Source organism: Phoenix dactylifera, chromosome 5 (assembly GCF_009389715.1).
Source record: "Phoenix dactylifera cultivar Barhee BC4 chromosome 5, palm_55x_up_171113_PBpolish2nd_filt_p, whole genome shotgun sequence".
Classification (NCBI taxonomy): Eukaryota; Viridiplantae; Streptophyta; class Magnoliopsida; order Arecales; family Arecaceae; genus Phoenix; species Phoenix dactylifera.
The window spans coordinates 11,652,811-11,677,826 of record NC_052396.1 but is presented as its reverse complement, the minus strand read 5'-3'; the positions used below and the strand labels follow the sequence as shown (position 1 = coordinate 11,677,826).

Sequence of the window (25,016 nt, the reverse complement as noted above, 5' to 3'; positions counted from 1 at the left end):
TCATATGTGGTGAACCCCATTTAGCCCGAAATTGCCCAAAGAAGAAGACTCTTAATGTGCTGCCGGTGCAAGAAGCAGCAGCACCTGATGGGGAGGAAGGGGGCACAACTCGTGTCAATCCTTTGCAAATGGTAAGTGCAATGGCTGCAGAGCCAAAGGTCCCTCCTCTCTACACAGGGCTGATGTATACCATGGTACGAATCAACAAGGAAGGAGTGCGGGCAATGTTGGACACGGGTGCAACCAATAATTTTATGTCACAACGCCAAGCTGAGCGCATGCGTTTGAAGGTGTCCAATTGCCCAAGCAAGATCAAGGCTGTCAACTCCGGGGCCACACCAGTGAATGGAGTTGCTGATGTTACCCTTGAGTTCGGTTCTTGGAGAGGTAAATGTACTCTCATGATAGTACTTCTTGATGATTTTGATTTGATACTGGGTATGGAGTTCTTTGTGGCTGCCAAGGTGAGCCTTATGCCTTTCTTGGGTGGCATCTTGATCGGAGATGAAAGGTCCCCTTGTTTTGTGAAGACTGAAGCAAGTGCTCCTAAGCCTAAGGGCAAGGGGGTGATGATAACGGCTAAGCAGGCCAGCAAGGGACTGAAGTGTGGGGAAAACACTTTCCTTGCTGCTGTCAGGGAAGTTCAGCCCGAGGTGCAGCAAGAAATCCCTCAATCGGTGCAGAAACTGTTGGCTGATTTCTTGGACATTATGCCAAGTGATTTGCCAAGAGAGCTCCCACCTAGAAGACCGGTGGACCATCAAATTGAGCTGCTGCCAGGCTCAATACCGCCAGCAAAAGCACCGTATCGCATGGCACCTTTGGAGCTGGCTGAGTTACGCAAGCAACTGGATGAGCTCTTGGAGGCTGGGCTGATCCGACCTTCTAAGGCACCCTTTGGAGCGCCGGTGTTGTTCCAAAGGAAGAAGGACGGATCCCTTCGAATGTGCATTGATTATAGGGCTCTTAACAAGGTAACGGTCAAGAACCGATATCCTATACCTAATGCTTCAGATCTCTTTGACAGATTGGCAGGGGCATCATATTTTACAAAGCTGGATTTGAGATCGGGTTATTGGCAAGTAAGGATTGCTGAAGGGGATGAGGCCAAGACTACTTGCATTACGAGGTATGGCTCATTTGAGTTCTTGGTCATGCCCTTCGGGCTTACAAATGCTCCGGCTACATTTTGCAACCTTATGAATGATGTTCTTTACCCTTTTCTAGACAAGTTTGTTGTTGTTTACTTAGATGATATTGTCATCTTTAGTAAAAGTCTTGAAGAACATCTAGAACATCTAAGACTTGTATTCTCATCCCTAAGAGCCAACAAGTTGTATATCAAAAAAGAGAAGTGTCAATTTTGCCAAGAAGAGATATCCTTTTTGGGTCATCTCATAAGCCATGGCCGGATCCATATGGAGAAGGACAAGGTGGAGGCAATTCAAGATTGGCCGATCCCTACCAAAGTTGGTGAGTTGCGGGCCTTTCTAGGTCTAGCAAATTACTACAGGAGATTCATAAGAGGGTACTCAAGGATGGTAAGTCCCCTCACTGATCTCTTGAAGAAGGACAAGTCATGGGAATGGACGGCAGCATGCAGTGAGGCATTCGCTGATTTGAAGACTGCAATTGCAACTGAACCTGTACTCAAGCTGCCAGATTTTGATAACCCTTTTGAGGTGCACACTGATGCATCTAATACTGCCATTGGGGGGGTGTTATCACAGGATGGACATCCTGTTGCATTTGAAAGCAGAAAGCTCAATGCCACTGAACAGCGGTATTCAGTCCATGAAAAAGAAATGACTGCAGTCCTCCATTGTTTGGAAAAATGGCGCCATTACTTGCTGGGTACATACTTCAGAGTTGTCACTGATAATGTGGCCAATACCTACTTCTCTACCCAAAAGAAATTGTCCCCAAAGCAAGCTAGATGGCAGGAATATTTGGCTGAATTTTCCTTTGACTGGGTACACCGACCAGGCAAGCAGAACCTGGTGGCTGATGCGCTGAGTAGGAAGACTGTTGAAGGCTATGTTGCTGCCTTGACTTCTTTCCAAAGCACTTTCCTAGCTAAACTTAAAGATTTTGCTGCTAATGATAAGGAGTATGCAAGAATTCTGCAGGATGTGCAGGAAGGTGTGACGCGCAGATTTTGGACTGAAGATGGATTGCTGTATGCACGAGGAAGGAGGCTGTTTGTACCAAATGGAGCTGGTCTTCGGCAGTCCCTTCTGAAAGAGAGTCATGACCCACAGTGGGCAGGTCATCCGGGGGCCGAGCGTATGATGGCTTTGTTGTCTAGAAGCTATTATTGGCCAAAGATGGAGGAAGACATTGAGCACTATGTCAAGACTTGTCACATTTGCCAAATGGACAAGGTGGAACGCAGAAAGGTGGCAGGATTGTTACAGCCGCTGCCCATTCCGGAGAAGCCATGGACATCCCTTTCCATGGATTTTATCACTGGTTTGCCGGAGGTGAAGGGGATGCGTTCGGTGTATGTGATTGTGGACAGGTTCTCTAAGTATGCTGTCTTCATGGCAGCACCATTTCCTTGCCCAGCAGAGAAGGCTGCAGACCTGTTTTTCAGTGGGATAGTGAAGTATTTTGGAGTCCCAGCTGATGTGGTTTGTGACAGAGATCCACGGTTCACTGGTAAGTTCTGGACTCATCTTTTTAAGCTAATGGGTTCGGAATTGCTGTTTTCCACAGCATACCATCCGCAAACTGATGGGCAAACGGAAAGGATCAATGGGCTACTTGAAGAATTTCTGCGACACTATGTGACAGCGAGCCAACGAAATTGGGTAGACTTGTTGGAGGTGGCTCAATTCTCTTACAATGTCCATAGATCCTCTTCCACCGGCAAGACTCCCGCAGAGCTTAGCATGGGGTTTCAGCCCATGTCACCTTTGGAGGTGGCACTCCAAGGAGATGGGGACACTTGCCCAGCTGCCCACCGTTTGCTTCGGAACAAGGAGGAACTCATTGAAGAGGCCAAGGAGAGTCTTGCAAAGGCTATCAGCCGCATGAAGAAGTTTGCAGACCGCAAGAGGAGGGCTTTAGAGTTCCAAGTGGGTGATCTTGTTTTGCTAAAGATCACACCACAACTATGGAAGAAGATGGGGAAGATTAAGCTCCATCGGGGGCTGATGCCAAAGTATGATGGACCCTTCAAGGTGTTAGCAAGGGTTGGGACTGTGGCATATCGGCTAAAGTTGCCGGAAAGGCTGAAGATTTTTCCCACCTTCCATGTGAGTTTCTTGCGCCCCTATTATGAATCAGGAGACGCAAGTAGACCGGTGCCAAGGAGGGTACCACCCACTGTCAGCAAGGTATACTCTAAGAAAGTTCAAAGAGTACTTGGGAAGCGCAAGGTGGGGAGAACCAATGAATTTTTGATTCAATGGGAAGGCGAGGAAGTGGCGGACGCTACTTGGGAGCAAGCAGCGAATTTGTGGCAGTTTGAGGATCAGATCCTCTCTTATCTGCAGGGGGAGTCGACGAGGGCGTCGACATCTTCGGCCGGGGGAGGATTGTCACACCCCTCGGCCTAGGCGCGCGCGGGGCGTGCGCGCAGTGGGCTGACTCTGCGCTGTCCATGCGCAGGAGGCGCAGCAGGGTCAGGCCGGAGGTGGGCGCAGGCGGCGCGCACCCTATGGACAGGTCCTAGCCCATGAGCGGAGGCGAGCTGGGACGCTGCCATTTCAGCAGCAGCCGCGCGCAGCAGCGCGCGCGGCCAGGCATCGCGCGCAGCAGCCGCGCGCAGCAGCGCGCGCGGCCGGGCTTCGTGCGCGGCAGCGGGAGCGGCCGGGCACCGTGCGCAGGAGGCGCACGGCCGAGTGGGCGCGATGACTGCGTGCAGGCGTGCGCGCAGCTCGGCAGGACGCATGGCCGGTGGACACCCGTGCGCAGGGATATGCGCGCGCAGGCGGCGCGCGCATGAACCCGTGCGTCCGGCCGTGCGCAGGCCGGCGCGCACGGCCAGCAGGCCAGGACGGCCGGATGCGGTAGCGCGCAGGCGGCGCGCATCACAGAGCCACGCGCGCGTGGGCGCGCGACACGGACAGGCATTCAGCAGTGCCATGGCTTGGCTTGGGGCGGCACCAAGCCATGAAACAGTGTGCGCGATGGGCACACATTGGGCAAAGACCTCGCATGGCTCAGGCGGGTACGCGGGGCTTTGCGCACGGGAGATGCGCATTCAGCGGGACGGTGCGCAGCCTGGGGCGCACGTCCAGGCGCTTGGCAGTGCCGCGCGGCGGTGCGCGGGCGAGGACACGGCGCGCGAGCGGGCGCGCGCAGATGGCACGGCGCGCGGGTAGGCGCGCGCGCGGACCACAGGCCAGACGGTGGCTGGCCAGGTCAGCCGACAGCAGCACATGTGCTGTCAGCCACATGGGCGCCAGCAGGACTCCAGCAGGGACGCCATGTCACTTGGGGACGATTGGCCAGGTGGCAAGGTGGTTCATCAGGTGGTTGCACAGTTGGCCAGCCAAGCACTTGATTGGCTGGGCAGTTGGGCAGTTGCTGCCAACATGGCAAGGGCAGTTGGACAGCAGCCAATGATGGGCTGCCATTTGGACTGTGGCTGCCACCTGGGCAGAGTATAAAAAGGCTGCAGGGAAGCCAAAACGGGAGGCTCATTAGAGGGCATTCTGGAGCTGAAGTCTGGAGGCTATTCCCCACCGTGAGAGGAGTTCTTGAGTGTGGGCTCAAAGGGGATTCCATGGGGAAAAGGCTGAGTGAATGCTGTGAGGATTTGGGTCATTGTATGTGAGTGATCCATTCGGCCAAAGGGGCTTTGGCCGAGCCACTGTGTGTGGGTGGCATTGGGGTTTTGGAAGTAGGCTGATTGCAAGGCTATGTCCCTCGGCTTGTGAGGGATTTCCATTGATGAGATCAATGAAGCTTCTTTCCCCAAGTTCTTGTGTGTATGTGTGAGCGTTGCTGGAAGGAAATTGGTAAGGCATTGCAGCGCCAAGCCAAGGAGTCTTGGGCGTGATCCTGGCCCGAGAAAAGAAGAAGGTAGGCTGACTTGCTGTTTTGCAGGAAAACAGTCAAGTGCCGCACGCCGGGAGGAGGAAAACTCGAGAAAAAATTCGGTGTTTCCATTCCGCTCTCCCAACGGTGTGACACCGGTATCGGCAGAACGATCCTTGATATGGTCTTGTTTATTTCTTCCCATACTTATCCTAGTTTGCCCCTTTGGAATTTCTAGATAATTGGGATCCCGGTTCTCATTGCTCGAAGCCACTACCATTGCCATTGTTGGGATCCCATTACTCATTGCTGCACTTGATGGGTTTGTTATTGCTACCTTTGTTGTCATTTTCTTTGCCATCACCTTTGCTGGGTTGGGCTCCTCCTTGCTATTGGCACCACCATTGTCGGGGGTGTGGTTCTTGTAGCCAACACTTTTACTAAAGGTGAAGTTCCTTGCTACCAATCTTCTTGCCACTTTAATCATTAGTGCTAATCTAGCCATGACATACCATGGATGGTGTTGATGGTGTCATTAATCTGTGTAGGGCAAAACTTAAAATCTTGGTACAGGTACATGTGCCAATTGGATGCGAGTAATCTGGTTAGTGTTAGCATAGCAAAGGTGACACCAAATATCTTGTGTTGGTATGGCAGCATATCAAGGGTGTGCTAAGCATCAGTCCATCACTGCTATGTATTAATCTATCTGGACCGATATAACACTTAAATCCTTGCGCTAGATTGAGGGGCTTTGTGCAAAAATCCTTTTTAATAAAACAAAACTTCTAAATGTCACACTAGATTTTTAGAAATTTTAATATGGTAGACTAAGACTTAGGATGCACAATAGTTGTGTTTGGGCTTCACTCTCTCTCTCTCTCTCTTCCCCCCTCTCTCTCTCCCTGCCCCTCACTCTCCTCTTACTTAATAAGAGACATGTTACAATTTTAATTTGAATATTTATTATATTATTAAAATATAAGCTAGACAATTTTTTTTCTTAATATGCCAAAATGCATCATTTTTGTTGGGTAAAATGGATGAGTCATAACCATCTAGTATGAATACATCCAAGAAAGTCAGAAAACATAATAGCCTAGAACTGAAGGGGAGCACTAACATAATGCTGCCATAAAATACCTCCGGAGTGCTTAGCCATGAAAGAAGCCACCCAGTCTGTTGCTCTATTCGCCTCTTAGTACACGTGGATGGCGCTGAATGAAGCACAACTCCCAGCTAACCTCCATGTGTCATGAAGTAATGGGTGCCCATCCACCGGCTGGATTGGTCTCAATAACCACCATATCACAGCAACAAGTAAATGCATCATTAATGGATATATTTTCCCTCTCTGCTGTCTCATTCAATTACTCTTTACTGCCATTTTGTTTTGAGGACATGTTTGCTTTCAAGTGGGCCTCCTTACACTTGTAAAGTGAGAACAGAAAGAACACCTGACTAAGATTTAGAGTTCTGGATTAATATATCTAGATGTTAGGTTTATGATCCCTTGAGTGATTAAACCTTGAACTAATGTGTATAAAACCCGTATGTAGAAGAAACTACATGACATAATCAAATATATTTATTATCATATTAGGATTTTGGTGAAGAGAGGGTTTCTGGCATTGTAAATGCAGTGGCAGGCCACAGTAACTAGCTAATGGTCATTGGTTTTGGGGATTTTCCTTGGGTTATATGATATGCTAACTTGCTTAGATATTTGTATGTATCCACAGTATGTTGATGGGCATGTGTGTAGATGTTTTTATATGAAATATAGTCTTTATGTGTGTCCATGTATGTGTGTGTCTATATATATATATATATATTACTTACGTAAGTAGGAAGGAGGATCCAAATTTGTATTGAATGCCAAAAACAATATGACAGTGTCTGATAAGATCTCCTTAAGTGATTTGACCAGGCTATTTAAAATGTGGAATCTTATGTTTTTTCCCAATAATCTTGTACGCATCTAAGTATTGTTCCCTTATTTATGACTACTTATTCAAGGTTTATGATTTATATAACTTATGAACTATTATAAGAAATTTTCTTTAACTTGTGTACCATGTATTCTTCTCGGAGTAGGTAATTTTTATTTTCCCTATGGGTGTGTGCATGGTCTGCCGTACCGGCCGGTACATACCGGTACCGGATCCTACCGGTACGGTACAGCTACATATTTCGGTTCCGAACCGTACCGGTCCGTACCGACGCGTACCGGTCCGTACCGACCGGTACCGACCCATACCGAGTCGGTACCGGCCCGTACCGAACCGGTACCCCGAACCGATCAGTCCATACCGGCTCCAATTTTTTTTGGTTTTTAGCCCCATCAGTACAGTACCGGTTCGGCTCGGTTTGGTTCGGCACCGTACCGGTACCGATGCCCACCGGTACGTCGGTACAGTCGGTACCGCGTACCTTGGGTGTGTGTCTATTTTGCATTTTATTCTTACCTATTTTGCTGCTGCTGCTTCATTTTTTTTCATATAAACTTTTCTCCCCCTTCCTCTTATTGGAATTTTTCTAAATTTTAGCTTTTGTTCTATTGTCTGCTGAGACAACTGATCTGCAGTTTGGTTCAGACAAAATCCTGAGACTCTGGAATTGTATTATGGATGAGATGATCTTACTTCATTTTGTGCCTTTTTAGGTTAAACCAAGAAAACTGGTCTTCTGAGGGAATCAATAAAGTATGCATTTTCTCTTGGAATATACTGACCTGTGTTATAATTAATCCCAAACCTTGACTATTTGGCTAATTGGATGTCATTTGTGGGGGTTTTCTTTCAATCCTTTGGTTTTTGTATACTGAGAATGATGAAAGCATGATTTGGGATTACATATTATGAAAATCAAGGAATCACTGGCCTTGCCCCTCCAGTTAACTCAATTCTAAGTTTAGTGGACTTGAAAGCACCTAAATCATACAGGTGTCCTAGTTTTTGTTCTAAAATCTAAAATCACCCGTTTTTGTTGATGGTTTTCTGGTGATATATGATGGAACGTTTGCATATTGAGTTGATGTTTAAGGGTTTAGTCTTGAACACAACATGTCCTAGACAACTGGTTGTTTTACACTTTTTTTTCAATTTGCAGTCTTTGTGGTATGGAAACTACACTTTTTGATATTCGTCAGTGGCATCTTGTTGGAGCATGGTGTTGAATACAGCTTAAGGGTTTCTGTAACTAAATTCATTAAATGAGATTTGTTTGTTCACATTATGGTGGTCTTGTTGAACGTTTGATGTTTATTGAAACTTAATCGATCAGTGATGCATTCATGCTCATCAATAATGCCAGCCATTGAAATGCGACTTTTTCTGCTCAGCAATTACACTTGTTTGAGATTGGTTCATGTTCAATTTACTTTTCAACAGACTCAAAGACTGCTAAAGCTGCTAAGAATAAAAAGAAAAATAGGAGGAAAAAAGAGCAACCAAAGGATTCCTCCAGAACTGAGTCTGATAAATCGCACAAGAAGGTTACCAATATAGTATCTGCTTTTCTCATTTGTAATTTCAACTGTATTTGATATATGTTAATATATTTTATCTATACATTTGTGTGTAGGAAGTATCAACTCTTTCTGTGGTAAGAAATGAAGCTGGTGTTAGTTATTCCCCTAGTCCAAGTCAAATTTCAGAAATGCGAGACAGTGCTGAAGATGCATTTGCACCAAGGGATTTTGAAGATGCTGATATTGATGATGAGTTAGATCCTGCAATGAAGGAAGAGCTTGACAGGTGATTGTTCTCTGTTTGAGCATTCTTAGTGCAAACCAGTTAACTTCATTTAAATCTACCTTTTCTATTCATGTGAATTTTTGGCATTGTTCTTATCAAATGAGGCTAGTAGGGCTTACTTGGTTCTGTTGATCCTTTATGCCTTTCATAAGCATGCATATCTATCTTTTGAAGTACTTGTTTCTTATTTTGAATTAGTCTTTGGTTACTCAGAAACAAGGGATTCTAGTTACGAAGACAATATATTTTTCATTTTTTAGATTTTTTTGTTTGTAGATATGCACTTCATTTGTTGTTAATAACTCTTGACTTCTACTTGCGAAATTCCTTCTACAAGTCTTGAAGAGGATATAGACATTTCTTCTATGTCTTCTGTTAGGAGTAATGTATGGAAGATAGGTTTTTCTTTCTTGTGATCAATGCTATTGATGGAAAAAGATGATACAGTCCTAGCTTCTAAGATTTCTTTTAAAAGAAGTTTCTGATGCCAGGATTGTTAAGGGATCCCTGAATATGAAGATGTACAGCAAATTTAGTGGTGGAGATTAGCTATTGTGAGTGCTGAATATAATGCATCTAAGATATTTAAAGACAGAACCCATCGTTGGTTTGAGCATTGCAAGTGACATTCTGTTTTCTTTACTATGGATTGTCAATCCCTTAAACATGGATCTCATGAGACATGATATGACAGTTAAAGTGGGAATTGGCCGAGAAATGCCACAACAAGGTAATGCAGTAGTTGAGGATTATCACAATTTATGAAAATCTTTAGATGTTTGGTGCTGTTTGATTATTTCCAGTTGCATCCCCTTTCTCATACAAGGCACATACTAAGATAAAAGTATGGAAAAATTAATGTATTTTTCCTTTTATACAAGTTGATCAGGTGAAGGAAAAGAGATAATATTTACTCCCAGTAGGTAGGAAATTTAATGCATTCACATTGCATACTATGATTTATAAGGAATTATTTCTATCGTAGGAATAATATTTGAGTTTAGAATACTAAGTTTGTTCCATTGTGACCTTGGTGTCATGGGTTCATATTGTGTATTTTCAAAATAAAATAGAAATATAATTCTATATGAAACAGAAACTAAAAAACTGCTGTGGTGGTTGAGCAGGTGGCGGCTAACTCCAAGGATGCTGGTTCAGTTCCTAATAAAGGCAGTTAATCAGTTAATTTAATTGAAATTATTTTAAATTTAAATTTGAAATATCAATTAATAAAAGTAAATATTAATTAATAAGCTGCTCAGTGGTTTGACTTTGTTGGTGCAAGACGTAATCAGACAAAGCCTTAAGAATTTCTGATTTTTTTCCCATTTGTTCCAAAAGTTTGAAACATGGAAACAATCTACTTGCATGCAGAGGTAAGCCTGCATACATTTGACCTTTCTTTTCATAATCTACCCCGCAGTGTTCGAGCCTCAAGCACCGGGACACCTTTCTTTTCATAATTGAAAATTTAGCTGATAGGAGACTGGTATGGAGCTCTAGGATGAGCTGACTGGCTATGGAAGTGAGTGCCACAAAATTTTGAAGTGCAAGGCAGGTGGAAGTCGTGAGTGCCGTGAACAGTAGAAGATGGATAACATTACCAAAATAATTCATCATGACTTTATTTACAAGACCAATTGCATAAATTTTATTCATTGATTGTCCCTTTAGAACTCTCAACTTTGAACCAAATGAAGGAGATAAATCTGCAGAAAAAGTTTGCTGAAACTAGGCATTTTTTTGTGGCATAATCTGTATTGAACACTGGAATTGTGTGGAATCACGAATAAGTTGTGACTTATCTGACATTGCTTGGTGGATGGCTCTCGGAGGTGCTAGAGAAGTTCTGTTTTTGTAGTGTTTCTGGGTAAACAAAGTTTCTGTTATATTCAGAAACTCTAGCATTAGTTTGCTTTTAGTCAAGGGCTTGTATTTTAACTGTCAGATCATCATAAGGCTTCTTAGAAGCTGACAAAGAAGGACCAGGTTCGATGTTGATTCATTGACGTTGGATTTGAAGTTTCTCTTTGTGAGTTGTTTGTTGTGTGACAACTTGAATCCTTGTTGATCAGATGCAATTCAGTTCAAGGCATGGGGCTGGTGAGACTCCCTGATTTTATTCAAGAAAAGAATATAGTTTTCACTTTGTCTTTATGTCTCTATATTGTATTCGGTTTATTAAAGAAGTGTTGCACTTTTCACTTTGTACAATGTAATGCTATTCGGAAGCATCACGTACTTAAGATTGTCGGGTAACCCTTGAGAAGTATTATTCCGAGGCTGAAACATATGATGGGTTCTTAAAAAAAATACTTAAACAACATATTGAAAGTTGTATGAAAACTAAACTGAATCTTGTGAAATTTTCATCCCTAATGGATAATTCATTTTTGATGATCATTTATGTTGGTTTATTTGTTATCTATGTCCGTGCATGCATTGCAATCTGGAAAGCCCACTGCTGGCATTCTGAAACATCAGGTTATAGAAGGTAAGAAATTCAATCACCACAGGACTTGAGAACCCGTATAATATATACTGCAATTTGGCTTGACAAGGAAGGTTCAGCTATGAAAATGATACTTGAGCTTCAAGAGTGCGATACATGTGTACAATATAGATCAAGATATGCCATACCATACCGAACGGGAATCACGGCGCTCGCAACCATTACATTAATCTTTCTACTCATGATTAAATATAAAGGTGTGGAGGTAACAATGATTGTTAATGCATCTTTAGCATACCTCAGTTGGAAACTCAGGCAATTCGGTATTATTTTGAGAGTTCTGTTTGGAATCTCTCATATGGGACATAATGTACATCTTGCTTATTTCAAGCAATCCGATAGATGTTGAATTAGGTGTCTCGAACAGAGGGGCAGTGTGGGAAAATTCCACTCCAAGAGGTATCCCATGTAGAGAGCTCATGTAGCGTCTTTGGATAGCACAACTTCCACACATCCCATTAAATAAGGTCTAATCTAGAAAATAGTTTAGAGAATGAAGGATTGTTGGGCTTGAGTGGTATTTCTCCTTTTCTCTGACAAAGATTGAGAGTCGTTCACCCTCTTAGAAAAGTTATATTATATATATGTTATGTGCACACAGACTTGAGAGAGAAAGAGAGAGTTGGACTATACACTATTACGCTTCATGCTGTATCTTAGATAAAAGTTTTAATGATTCAAAATCAATGATTGACTCTCAAAATTGGAGATCCATAAGTTGACCATGATCTAGATCACCAAAAAGGCATAGAAACCAAAAAAATTACATGTTTTTGTTGATCTCTAACCTATGCATCAAGTGGGCGCAAGAATGAACAATTTTAATGATATGAGATCATGTCTTGCTATGTTCTAAGAATCAAAACTTATTGGTTTTCAATCCTTACATGTTTGGACATGTCTAGATCACGAACCATAAATTGGATTCCCAATTTAAATGACCTATTTTGTTATTTAGCACACGAGTAGAATTGGAACCATCTAAGTTTGCACCTATAAGATGCATAGGTTAGATCTCCAAAAGATGTATTTTTTTTAATTTCTAGGTGTTTATAAAAGTGTAGATTATAAATGTGGATCTTTGACTTGTGTACCCCAACATTGATTTTAGAATCATTAAACCTTTTGCCAAAGGTGTAATTTAAAGTGTGTACACCAACTCATATATATTATTTGATGTTGCAATTTGTCAAGGAACATATCTTGAAGAGGCGGCTCGAAATGCACTAAAGGGAACGTTGAACCATTTTTTGGTTTAATAAACTCTTCTTTTATATAGGGTATGCTAGCAGCTGTTACCCAGATAGTCATTTAGAAGCAGAACAACTAATTTGTTTTCTTAAGCTCTGGATGACTGAGCCTCAAATAGATCATTGTTATTGTTATTATTATTTAACAGTTATATTTCATCATTCACCTACTTCTCATTGATAATTCTTTGGTAGTTAGCTCATTTAGCTGACATGACTTGACATTTATCTTGATTAATACAGAGAAGTGGAAGACTTTGCTAGGAGGCTGAACTCTGATTGGCCTGAGAGAATGCAAGAAATTTTATCTTTAAGCCAAGAAAGGAGGGCTGTTCCAAATTTTGTGAATGGGAATGGGTCCCTTCGAGGATACACAGGTCTAGTTCTTTTTTCATTTATTTTTCTCTTTTCTTATAGATTGCATGGGTTTTTATTTTTCATTTTTTTCTGATATTCGTAGTCTTCCTTTGGTAATAAGTCAGCCTTTGAATTACCTTCTAGTTTGTTGTTTTAGGTTCACTTACCAAATTATGTGCTTTGAGGAGCTAATGTGAACTATATTTTATGACCTCTGTTAGCTTATTTTTCTGTCACATGTTCTTTGTTAAATCCAGTAACATTTATTCTGCTTATATAATTCTTTAGTCTTTCATTCTTTTTCAAATTTGTGATAGAAAACCTATTTAGATTATGTGCTAAAATTTGTTTTGCTTATTTGTTACTCTTGGTTACATCATCCCACATTATATTAGTAAATTGGAATTGTAGCTATTTTTTTACACAATCTATTTATTGGTTACATTATCTTAGACTATGTCATGAGAATTGGGATCATAGCTTTCGTATAAAAGATGAGCACCTCTTACTAGAGGAGAATTGTTTTGCTTTGAAAAATGAGTTCATTTCAAAACCATTCTAATTTACCCATACCTGCCTGAGTTGCTCAAAAGTAAAAATCTGGCCCCAGTGTATGTTGGGTACTGCTTGCTGTTTTTGACTTTAAGATTGTTGTATACAGGAGAAAAACATTATATAATTAAAACAGTGACCTGCCTTGGTGACTTTCTGACTAGAAAACATCTTTGAGAATTTATGGCAAGTTTCTTTTGCATAATATTTTTTTTCCCACGTGGTTCCCAACTCACATAAACAAATTTGTTCATGAACCCATCTAAGGGGACTGGACAAGTTGCTGATATTAATACTCATGCTACCACCCTAATTCTTTTTCATCAATTCATGTACTGAATGAAATGATATGATATGCACATTTTGATCATTGAGGAAGTTCTAGTCTCCTCAATGTATTTGAATAGTTTTGTCATTGCCTCTAAACAACTAGAGGTGGTTCATTGTTTAGATTTGAAAGTTTTTCCACGGTATAGTGTCACATGCTCAAAGGTTTGAGTGCTATGAGTCATGTTGCCAAACTTTTCACACAATGACTTCACTTTATACATGTCAACGAAAAAACTTTTAAAACTTAGATCCATGCTGTTTATAGAAAATGGGCATCTTGGTGCACGAGGCTGCCGCCTGCAGGGTCTGGGAAGAGTTAGATATATGTAGTTTTACCCTTGTATATAGAGCATGGGACCTTGTATAAACATCACGGGGAGAGTTAGATATATCCAGCCTTACCCTTGTATATAGAGAGGTTGTTTCTATGTTCCGAACCTATGATGCCCAGGTTACAATGGACAAGGAATACTGAACCGGCCCGTACCGGCCACAGAAAACAGCTCCGACCCCGTAGGGGCCGGAACCGGACGGAACTGGACCGGTTCCGTCCGATTCGGCGAGGACTTGGTGCGAACCAGCACCGAGTCCAGTTCGATAGTGCGCATCTTTTTGGCTGGTTCGGTACCGGTCCGGTGGCTGACCGGTACCAGTTCGGCGATCCTTGATAATAGAGCAACCTTACCATTGCAAACCATGATGTTTATATATTTTGTTTATTATGTATTATATTTTTTTAACTCTTTCACTCTTTTGTTAGAATCAGCTCGAAGCAATACTTCCCATAAGGGTCCAAATAGTGTTTTTTCTTGTTATCAGCTCCCGTCTAACCTTGTTATAGTTAGGCCCAATAGTTATTGTTGTTTAAATTTTGTCTCCCAACTTCATTTATGATATCCTTGTCAGATTATTTATAATATACTAAGGGCACTAGTTACACACTACATGCATCTTTTCGCCCAAGTCTTGCTCCATATGACTTCATTTACAATGACTTTCAAATAATTTATTTTCATTCAACATATAGTTATGGGTTACAGTCATTCTTTTTTTAGCAAATGCTTGTTATTGGAATCTGTTAAGCTTCTTTCAAGATCAAGTATTGTGGGTGTAAGTAGTGAAACTTTTTGAGAACTGGAAGACCTGAGGCCGCAAGGATGGATTCAAAATTTTTTATCATTTGAAGGTTTATGATGGAGGAGGAAAGACCTGTGACAACTAGATGCAGGATGTGAAGTTCACCATAAATACTGAAGGCTCTGGAAGAAGATTGTTTAAGGTTGTGCTGACAAGTGGAGGTAACCTTAAAAGAATGAAGACTGAAGATGGATTTATAACACAGCCACTGAATAAGCTGGTCAATGCTCGTGAGTTGTGGTTTGATTGCAATACATATTCAACAACTTTAATCAGGGCAAAGTTCTTCCTATAGTCAGCTAGGGATAATACTAGATTTATTACTGTTGTTTTATCTCTATTATTATAATGTAAACTCATCTGAGCTTCCATCCATGGGGCTTGTGAGTCCCATTTCTTGAGCTGCAAATCCCATTACATGAGGCTTCTTTTTCTAAATTCACTTCCCCACATCCATTCATCAATAAATGGCTATAAATGAATACATAATGAGTGTATTTATCAAATCTACTGCACATGATCCTGATTGATGGCATCACAACCATCCATCTTTCTGGTTTGTATAAAGAGACCTGTTTCTGCAAGAGTGATGTATTCTGTTGGTTACAGAGGAAAGTTGTAATTAGCATTATTTAATGCTCAACATCTCATTTTGTAACATGACCTATTGAATTAGGCTATATTTGGGATTGTCTTAGACATTCTTTTCTAGTCTTAAATCCTTGCTCAGTGGAAAGCCATTCTATCTCTTCATGTACTAATCACATTGTACTACTTATATCATATCTTTTATTTTCCTGTTAACATCAATCTTCCCTTAGTCAATGATGCAGCTTTTGTGTGCCATGGAGGCATTCAAACCTCTTTAGAAGCTTCAAATATAAAAAAAATGCAAAATTTGACATAAATGGATATATAAAGTTTGACATATACATAAAATTTGCTGCTACCTCAATCTATAGTCCTTTCTTTTGCCAAACAACCAATTTATGCTTTCCTGGATGATAAGCCCAGCATTTATTGAAGCCTCAGCAGATTTCATTCATGTGATGCAGGGTGGGACAGGAGATAAATTTTCAGGATGAATTTGGCACCATGGACTTCACATGATTTCTTACATGGATGGATCTGGTTTGTGAAGTCTAGAGAATGCCATTGGCACAATTTTTTGGTTGCTTGCTGAAATGCCATCTAGAGTCAAGGATCATGTACCATAGTGGTGTGCCAGTGTTCATGTGCGAGCTCTGAGCTGGATGAGTCCTTGCCTCCAACCGCTGCAGAATGGCTGGCTCTCTATTTGTAGAATTTGTGTTTTTTTTTAAACTTTATTTTGCGCTCCTTCATGGGCAATTTTTATGGGTAATTAACATTATCAGATGGTAATAAAAGCTAGAAAATTCAATATCGTGCTTTTTGCTTACGTTTGGAAATAAGTGATTGTTGCATCTGTGCCCTGAAGTTTTAAGTTTGTTTCCTATGGCTTGCTGCTTATTTGCTATGAAAAGTCTGCCTTTGCGTTTTTAAGTTTAGCTTGTTTAAACATGGAAACTTAAAGTTGTTACTTCTCTAGTTAAAACATGTGATAGCATGATCATTAACAGATAAAAAACATATTATTGACAAATGATTTACTCAAGTTACTCAAGGTAGTTAGGTTCTGCATGTGTCGCCTTTAGTTTAAATGAATGAGGAGACTTCTGTGACAACATTCTTTTTTTTTTTTAATTTAAAGCAGTGTTGATAAAATGTGTAATTTACTCCAGTTATTCAACCATCTAGGGATTATCTTTGATCAAAATAATTCCAGAGATTTCCTTGAATCTTTGGTGGGAACTTGAAACGATAGCGAGTCTTTCCTCCCCTGAAAATACAAAGCTCCTATTGGTCTATGAGTTTCTTTGTGATTTTTTTTTCTTGGAAACAGTTAGATATCCCAAATATTTGTGGATCATCAAATATTGTAAATGGTTTGAATCCCTGCTGGTTCCTGAGACGTGTTACGTTTGACTGTCCCTGGAGGATCTTATAGCCTCTTCTGCAGTCCATGCTTTGGGCTGTAAGCAAATTCTCATGTCCGGCTCCAGCTTTATTTTGAAGGCTCATATCTTGAGCATCTTGGTTACCACTGTTCAAGATAACTTTCCTTCAGTCATTCCTCCAGGGTTTTAGGTTGCAGTAGATCATCCTAAAGTGGGTGGAGAGCTAACATAAAACGATTTGAATACCCTGCTAGCAATTTGATAAATGTACTGTATATACATAGAGGTATATGGACGGGACTGACTTGCAGAAATCACAGTGGCAATATCTTAGCTGAAGGGATGGTAAGATTTCTATTTTGGACTTGATTTTAGATCCTATTGTCGTGCTCCAAGATTTCAAAGTGATTATTCGGTTATGAATTTATTTTCACGACGATCAACACAAAGCAACAATTTTGCAGGGGAAGTTGAGAATAACTCATAGATTGCAGATGGATTTTTTGTTGGATTGGTTATGTGGTTTGTTAAGCCTAGTGCCAAGGACTCCTGGGCATTTGAGAATCTTCTTTATCTGCAGGTACTGTGGGTATTTCACTCCGACAATATCCCCTTCCACACCCACCGACCGAGAGGGGTCAAGACAGGACTACTTGGAGAATGGAGAATGTGATTCGGAGTGTCGTACTCTTATCTTTCAAAACAAAGAGAACAATTTTCTTCACACTGAGGAAGCATTTAGAAGTCAGCTGGTTGATATTTGGAAGGAAAGCTAGGCTATAAATAGTCATCGGCATGGTCTTCGCCAAGAGCTTGGAGGGTACCCTGTACAAAGAGAGAAAATATCACTGCTGCAGGGATCATCTATAAATAACTTCAAACATCAACAATTCTGTTCCAGAAGAGTTGCGAGACATATAACTTCATCTATCATCAGAATTTTTCTTTTGTACTACAATAGGAAAGGTAAGTAGTCGAAGTAGGAACTATATTTAACTTGGATTAGTTGAAAAGATATCATCTTTACTACATTTCCCCAAATTTCCACTTACTGCTGCTTTTCTGGCAACAAACACACCATCTGCAGATATAACTGCACCTACTCTCTTACAGTTCCGAACATTTATGATGGACTTGGCTCTACTATGGTGATGAATTTTCCACTTAGCACAGTAATTTTGTGCTATTTGTGTCACGCTACAAATCTGGAATATAATATAACCATGCTATCGAGAGGTATAACCTACGAAAACACAAAACCAAATATTTCATTTAACTTCTAAATTCATTTCAAACAAAATATAATAAATAAATATTTAATTTTATTATCCATTAAATGCAACCAATACTGAACGTCTAAATCCAAACATAAATACCAAATACATAATCTTCAATATTCAGAATTTCATTAACTATAAATTCATAGTCAATTTAAAATACTAAAATTCTTTTACAAAATTATTAAACTTGCTAGCGAAAACTCCAAACCTGAAGAGAAAAAAATAAAAATAGAGAGATATGAGCAACATAGCTCAATAAGTAAACCTTTTACTATCTTACCGAATAAAACATAAGTTTTTACATGCATCAATAAATCATTTAGAGAATATAACTACCATTAAATTTTTTTTTCAATAACAGTATAATTATAAATCAATCATGCTCTTACATATGCATAAATCATGCAATTTGAATAAATATGATTCCTCGTGCATAAACAAAATCATAAATCGTGCTAATTTTATAAAATCATAAATTATTTATCATTTTGCCATTTCATAATTTATAATAATTCTTTCAGACTAAATGCTAAGGTCACCTTATACTCGTGATAAGGTTGTAATCAATATCATACCAACTACTATAACCTGCTGCCGGGGCCGTATGTCAAGCTACTATAAATCAGCATTTAATACTATTTTCGTATTTTTATAATACCAAAAAATAAGTAGAAATTTATAAACTAATAAGAAGTGTTAAGGTTACTTACCACTTCTGTCTTAGATTTTCAAACTTTACTAAGCAAACTCGCTAAACCTATTTAAAGATATTAAGAGTAAGATTAATTTCCTTTCGATAACTTTAATAGTATTGAAATAACAAGACAAAGAGAATAGTTGGTTGGATAACAGTGGCTCCGTCAGGTCAGGTCTAAGCAACTCGATCAATGAATCATACAGCATGGACTAGACTAGAACAGAGGCCATTTGATAGGGTTCATCAATACTGGATTTTATACGCACTTAAGAAGGTGGGATGATCGGTCTGACAGCCTGCTCGGGCACCAGGGTAGATGAATACCTTTTGTAGGGGTCAACTCGGGTCCATAGGATAGGGAGATAGGACTCGATTTATGGATCCATGGGTATTCTTAAAGAGAGAAATAAGGAGATGAGAGGGAAAGCAGAGAGAGAAAATAAGAGAGAGAAAGAGAGGGATGAGCTTTGTCTCTCCTCCTCCTCCTCCTTTTTCTCTTTTTTTTCTTCTTTCTTTCTTTGGTAGAACAAAGGAAACAAGCAGGGGTGGACTTCAGCGGTTGCCATAGTCGTCCAGTGAGATGGCAATCGGAGGCAGAGGAGGGTAGTCGGCGACGATGGCCGGCCAACAAAAATCAACCAAAATGGGTCGAACAGGAGAGTTTTTTGGCTCAGTGATTCTCGGGTCCCAACCCACTCGTCGGAGGCCGGAGGTTCGGCTTCGACTAGAGATGAAGGTAGGGAGGCCAGGCGACTCAACCAAGGCCTCGACATCAAGAAATGGTGATGCTAGTAGTTGGCATAGAAGAAAAACTTTGGCCAATAATATAGAAAAAATAGAGGGTCTAATTTTCGGTCAATTTCTAGCTGATTTCTCGACCAGCTGCCGTGATTCTGGGTCATAGGAAGAAGAAGAAGGAAAGGGGAAGAAGATCAAAGTGTTACCTTCACTTCGGTGGTGTTTGGTGGCCCCAATTTCTAGCAAGCACAATGACGAGTAGCCACAAACTCAACAAAAAAAGGAGGAAAGAGAGGGAAAGAGGAGGATTGCTCAAGATGGAGAGCTCTGCAAGGAGAGGCTCTCCTTTTATAGTGAAGTCCTAGGGTCCTGGAGGCTCTAGAACTTTGACTCCTAGTCGGAATCACCTAAAGAGAAGAAGACTTCCTCTAAGAGTCTTCCATTCTTGTCACGCGCGTAACACGTGCTTGACCACTCCATGGGCCAAGCCTTAGGTCAGGTCGATCGAGCCCAGACCAGGCCTTCACGTTCTTCCTCCCTTAAAAGAGTTTCATCCTCAAAACTTAATGTACCTTAATTCTTGAACAAATGGAAGTACTTAGTCTTCCATCTAACATTTCACCATGCTTCTGCCACACAACTCCAATTTAAACCAACTCTAATAGACATCTTATTCCTAACCCTATGAATCATAACCCTAAGCTTAATTTTCTACCCATGATCAAACTTATTGCTTCAATAACATAAAATGTCACACCCCAAATCTGGAACATAACACAACTATGCTACTGAGAGGAACCCACGATAACACAAAGCCAAGCATTTCATTTAATTTTCAAATTTATCTCAAACAAAATATAATAAATAAAAATCCAATTTTGTTATCCATTAAATACAATTAATACTGGTTCAGAGCATCTAAATCCAAACATAAATACCAAACCCATAAAGCTCAATATTTAGAAAATCATTAACTATAAATTCATAGTCGATTTAAAATACTAAATTTTTTTGCAAAATTGTCAAGCTTGCTAGCGAAAATTCCAAGCCTGGACTACCCTTTTCTCCTATCGATCCTATTCGTTTGGAGAAAAAAAAATAAAAATAGAGATATATGAGTGATACAGCTCAATAAGTAAATATTTTACTATCTTACCGGATCAAGAATAAGTTTTTACATGCATCAATAAATAATTTAGATAAGATAACTATTATTAGAAAAATAAATATTTCATAATAATAGTATAATCATAAATCAATCATGCTATTGCATATGCATAAATCATGCAATTTATATAAATATGATTTTTAGTGCATAAACAAAATCATAAATCATGCTAATTTTATAAAATCATAAATTATTTATCATTTGACCATTTCATAATTTATAATAATTCTCTCAGACTAAGTGCTAAGATCACTATATACCCGTGATAGGGTTGTAATCAATATTATGCCTACTACTATAACCCGCTGGTGGGGCCGTATGCCAAGCTACTATAACCCACTAGTAAGGATGGTATGCCAAGCTACTGCAACCCGCTGGCAAGAATCGCATGCCAAGCTATTGTAACCTACTAACAAGGGTCGTATGCCAACTACTATAACCCATTGGCGAGGGCCATACATAGCTATCTGAAGTCCATATTCATATCTTTCTTAAAACAATTTTCTTAAGTCAAATTTTCTTAAGTCAAATTTTCTTATATCATATTGTCTTAAATCATACATAAATAAATCACTAAAAGACTATAAAGAGTTTGTAGTCCATAATTAAACCTTTAACAGTAGAATAATCATGAAATTATTCTTTTCATAATAAAATATAAATTTCATAAATATGAAGTTCATAGTTCATAAATAGTACTTAACGGTAAAATAATCTTAGAACTATTATTTTGTAATAAATCATGAGTTTCATAATATCATATGCTTGATCCTTGATTTTAGAAAAATATTATATGATCAATATTTAATACTATTTTCATATTTTTATAATACTAAAAAATAAGTGAAAATTTGAAAACTAATAAGGAGTATTAAAGTTACTTACCTCTTCCATCTTAGACTTTTAAACTTTACTAGGTGAACCTACTAAACCTATTTAAAGATATTAATAGTAAGATTAATTCCTTTGCAATAACTTTAATAGTATTAACATAACAAGATAAGAAAAATGGTTGGCCGGATGATGTTGGTCTGGTTAGGTCACGTCTAAGCAACTCGATCAATGAATATGTCATGCCTCTACCCCAAGATCACGAGTCAGGGGTTGTGGCAACCACCACGTACTCATAGAAAACTCCTCCTATGAGCTTGCATGGTATCTCTTCATAATATCCTAAATAGGCCACGAAAATAACTTAAATAATAATGTTTAAATTCTAATTAAATCATAAAATTAAAAGTCTTACAAAACCAATAATATTCTAAAAACTTACATCAAATCTAAAACAAAATCAAGTCTAAATAAGGATGTTAAAATCTTGTCTTAAATCACTCTCACATAATAAATCTCCGAGTCAAGTTAATTCTTCAGATCTGTAAAAACAGTAAGAAATCATATAATGAGCTAGACAATCTAATAAGTAATGAACACTTTAGTTAGATAAATCAAACAATAAAATAATAGTAATATACTAAAATTAAGCCGGCAAAATACGTCGATTCAAAACCAAATCGATACGCTATCCTGTCATTTCAATTTCAAATCTTGTTTCATAAATCAATTATTTTTCAAATCATTAGGTTCATCTCGACAGCCATAAACTATGACCACATTTATACCCTGTTGTTGAGCCAGAATATGAGATCATGAAAGTACCAACGTATAATCTCTACTGGTAGGGTATCGATATGACAATATATAATCTCCATTAGTATGGTGTCGATGTGCCAACGTATAACTTCCACTAGCAGGATATTGATATACCAACAAATAACCCCTACTAGTAGAGTGTTGCCAACGTATAACCCCCACTGGCAGGTTATAGATGTACCTGCGAATCACTCCAACTAGCAGGGTGTCAATATATCAGCGAATAACCTCCACTAGTAGGTTGTCAACATACCAACGAATAACTCCCACCAGCAAGGTGTCGATATATAGTAAATAACCCCCACTGGTAGAGTATTGATACACCAGCGAATAGACCCTTTTGGTAGAGTGTCGATATACCAGCGAATAACCCTGTCATGCCCCCGCCTCTGCGAGGCACGTGAGGCACCTAGTGCCCACATGGGGGCCACATGAGGGAGGAACACGGGGCTCCCCTGCCAGATATTGTCCGGTTCTGGGGCTTCACGCAAGCGTCCTTCACCCCTCCCCGGTTTTGTTTTCCACCCAAAACGCGTCTGCAGGATTAGGAGACACCCGCCTCATATGCCCAGGCTCTAGAACGAGTCTTTCTGATGTGGGACTATTGGGCCTCACACCCTTCCCACCATCGGACAAGAGTCGTCCTCGGCTCTGATACCAAATGTCACGCCCCCGCCTCTGCGAGGCACGTGAGGCACCTAGTACCCACGTGGGGGCCACATGAGGGGGGAACACGGGGCTCCCCTGCCAGATATTGTCCGGTTCTGGGGCTTCACGCAAGCGTCCTTCACCCCTCCTCGATTTTGTTTTCCACCCAAAACGCGTCTGTAGGATTAGAAGACACCCGCCTCATATGCCCAGGCTCTAGAACGAGTCTTTCCGATGTGGGACTATTGGGCCTCACACCGCAAATGTCACGCCCCCGCCTCTGCGAGGCACGTGAAGCACCTAGTGCCCACGTGGGGGCCACATGAGGGGGGAACACGGAGCTCCCCTGCCAGATATTATTCGGTTCTGGGGCTTCACGCAAGCGTCCTTCATCCCTCCCCGATTTTGTTTTCCACCCAAAACGCGTCTGCAGGATTAGGAGACACCCGCCTCATATGCCCAGGCTCTAGAACGAGTCTTTCCGATGTGGGACTATTGGGCCTCACACCCTTCCCACCATCGGAAAAGAGTCGTCCTCGGCTCTGATACCAAATGTCACGCCCCCGCCTCTGCGAGGCACGTGAGGCACCTAGTGCCCACGTGGGGGCCACATGAGGGGGGGACACGGGGCTCCCCTGCCATATATTGTCCGGTTCTGGGGCTTCACGCAAGCGTCCTTCACCCCTCCCCGGTTTTGTTTTCCACCCAAAACACGTCTGCAGGATTAGGCGACACCCGCCTCATATGCCCAGGCTCTAGAACGAGTCTTTCCGATGTGGGACTATTGGGCCTCACAAACCCTCCACTGGCTGGGTATCGATACAGAGTCTAGCTGTGAGTCCAAATCCATTTTAAAGTTTTCTCATATTCAATTTCTTAATCTAAAGATGCATAAATTCATACGACATTAAATATCGAAATCAATACGTTCAATTAAGAATCATACAATATTCTAGAAAGAGGTGCATATAATAATAAAACACTATGCCTCACTTCATAAATCAAGAACAATTCAATTAAAAAAATATCTATAATTTGCTGATAGATCTAGAAAAAAGTGTTACATTGCTTATCCTACAAATGCAATTCAACTAATAGATCTAATTAATCCCAAAAATCCTTCTCAAACCTAATATTCCAAAATATATTTTTCATTAAAATTTCATCATAATTATTAAAAAAATAAAAATCTTAAATTTCAACATCCTCATAGGGCTGACCAAGTAGAAGTGCTTGGCATTCCGATTGGCCCAATCAAAGTGATTTCATCGAATCATACTCGAACTAGGATACAGATGGTTCAACAAAGATCGAGAATGATCAAATCTAAGAGTGTTTAACAAAGACCAAGGTGGGGCTGGCATGCCACCCACCGAATGTGGATTAGGGCTCTTCGCCAGGGTTGATCCTGAATCACAAAGAGAGGTGCCATGTTTAGATGCTACATCTCTAAAGAGAAAGTTCATTAGGGAGAGAAATAAGAGAGAGAAAGGATGGAGAAGAGAGAGAATCTCAGTTCAAGTGTAATCAGGAGTCTGGGTTTGGTTGTCAATAGAATGGGTTAACTTAGATCAATCAGCATGTCTGGCCCATGTCAAGAGAGAGAAACTTTATATGTTTGGCCCTAGTTCATTATTTATTGGGTTGTATAGCTCATTATTCCTTATCTTTGTGTTATTACAGATTTAGACAACTAGTCTGGCTCAAGATTTTTCTATAGGAGAGTGGTAGAGGTAGAATTTTGATATCTTTATCTTAAATTAGGATTTATTAAAGTTTAATGTAAGCCTTTAAAATTGTTGGTTTTTGTGAGATTATATTTTGGTTCTAGTTATTTAAATAAAAGTTTGAATGTTGGTTAAATTCTGTTGCTTGCTTTATGATATCATATTGTGAGGCTTTCCATGCTTGTGGAAAGAGTTTTCTATGAGAATGTGACGGTTGCCGCGACCCTAATTCATAATTTCCGGT

At 40.3% G+C, this 25,016-nt stretch overlaps 1 protein-coding gene across 4 annotated transcripts in view; it reads left to right on the top strand.

Moving 5' to 3' along the window:
• Positions 1 to 18,026, top strand: part of LOC103695979 (SKP1-like protein 21) — a 33,675-nt gene extending 15,649 nt beyond the window's left edge. For 2 of the 4 annotated variants that reach the window (XM_026800731.2, XM_026800730.2), the window contains exons 8-11: positions 8,382 to 8,485; positions 8,575 to 8,747; positions 12,753 to 12,886; positions 17,445 to 18,026. In XM_026800731.2, the coding sequence (XP_026656532.1) occupies positions 8,382 to 8,485; positions 8,575 to 8,747; positions 12,753 to 12,886; positions 17,445 to 17,647 (614 nt within the window). In that variant the 3' untranslated portion in view covers positions 17,648 to 18,026. Of the gene's footprint in view, positions 1 to 8,381; positions 8,486 to 8,574; positions 8,748 to 12,752; positions 12,887 to 14,934; positions 15,116 to 15,940; positions 16,319 to 17,444 lie in introns of those variants that run through there. The other 2 variants (XR_003383238.2, XM_026800732.2) reach the window with 2 other exon arrangements.
• Positions 18,027 to 25,016: the final 6,990 nt, after the last annotated feature.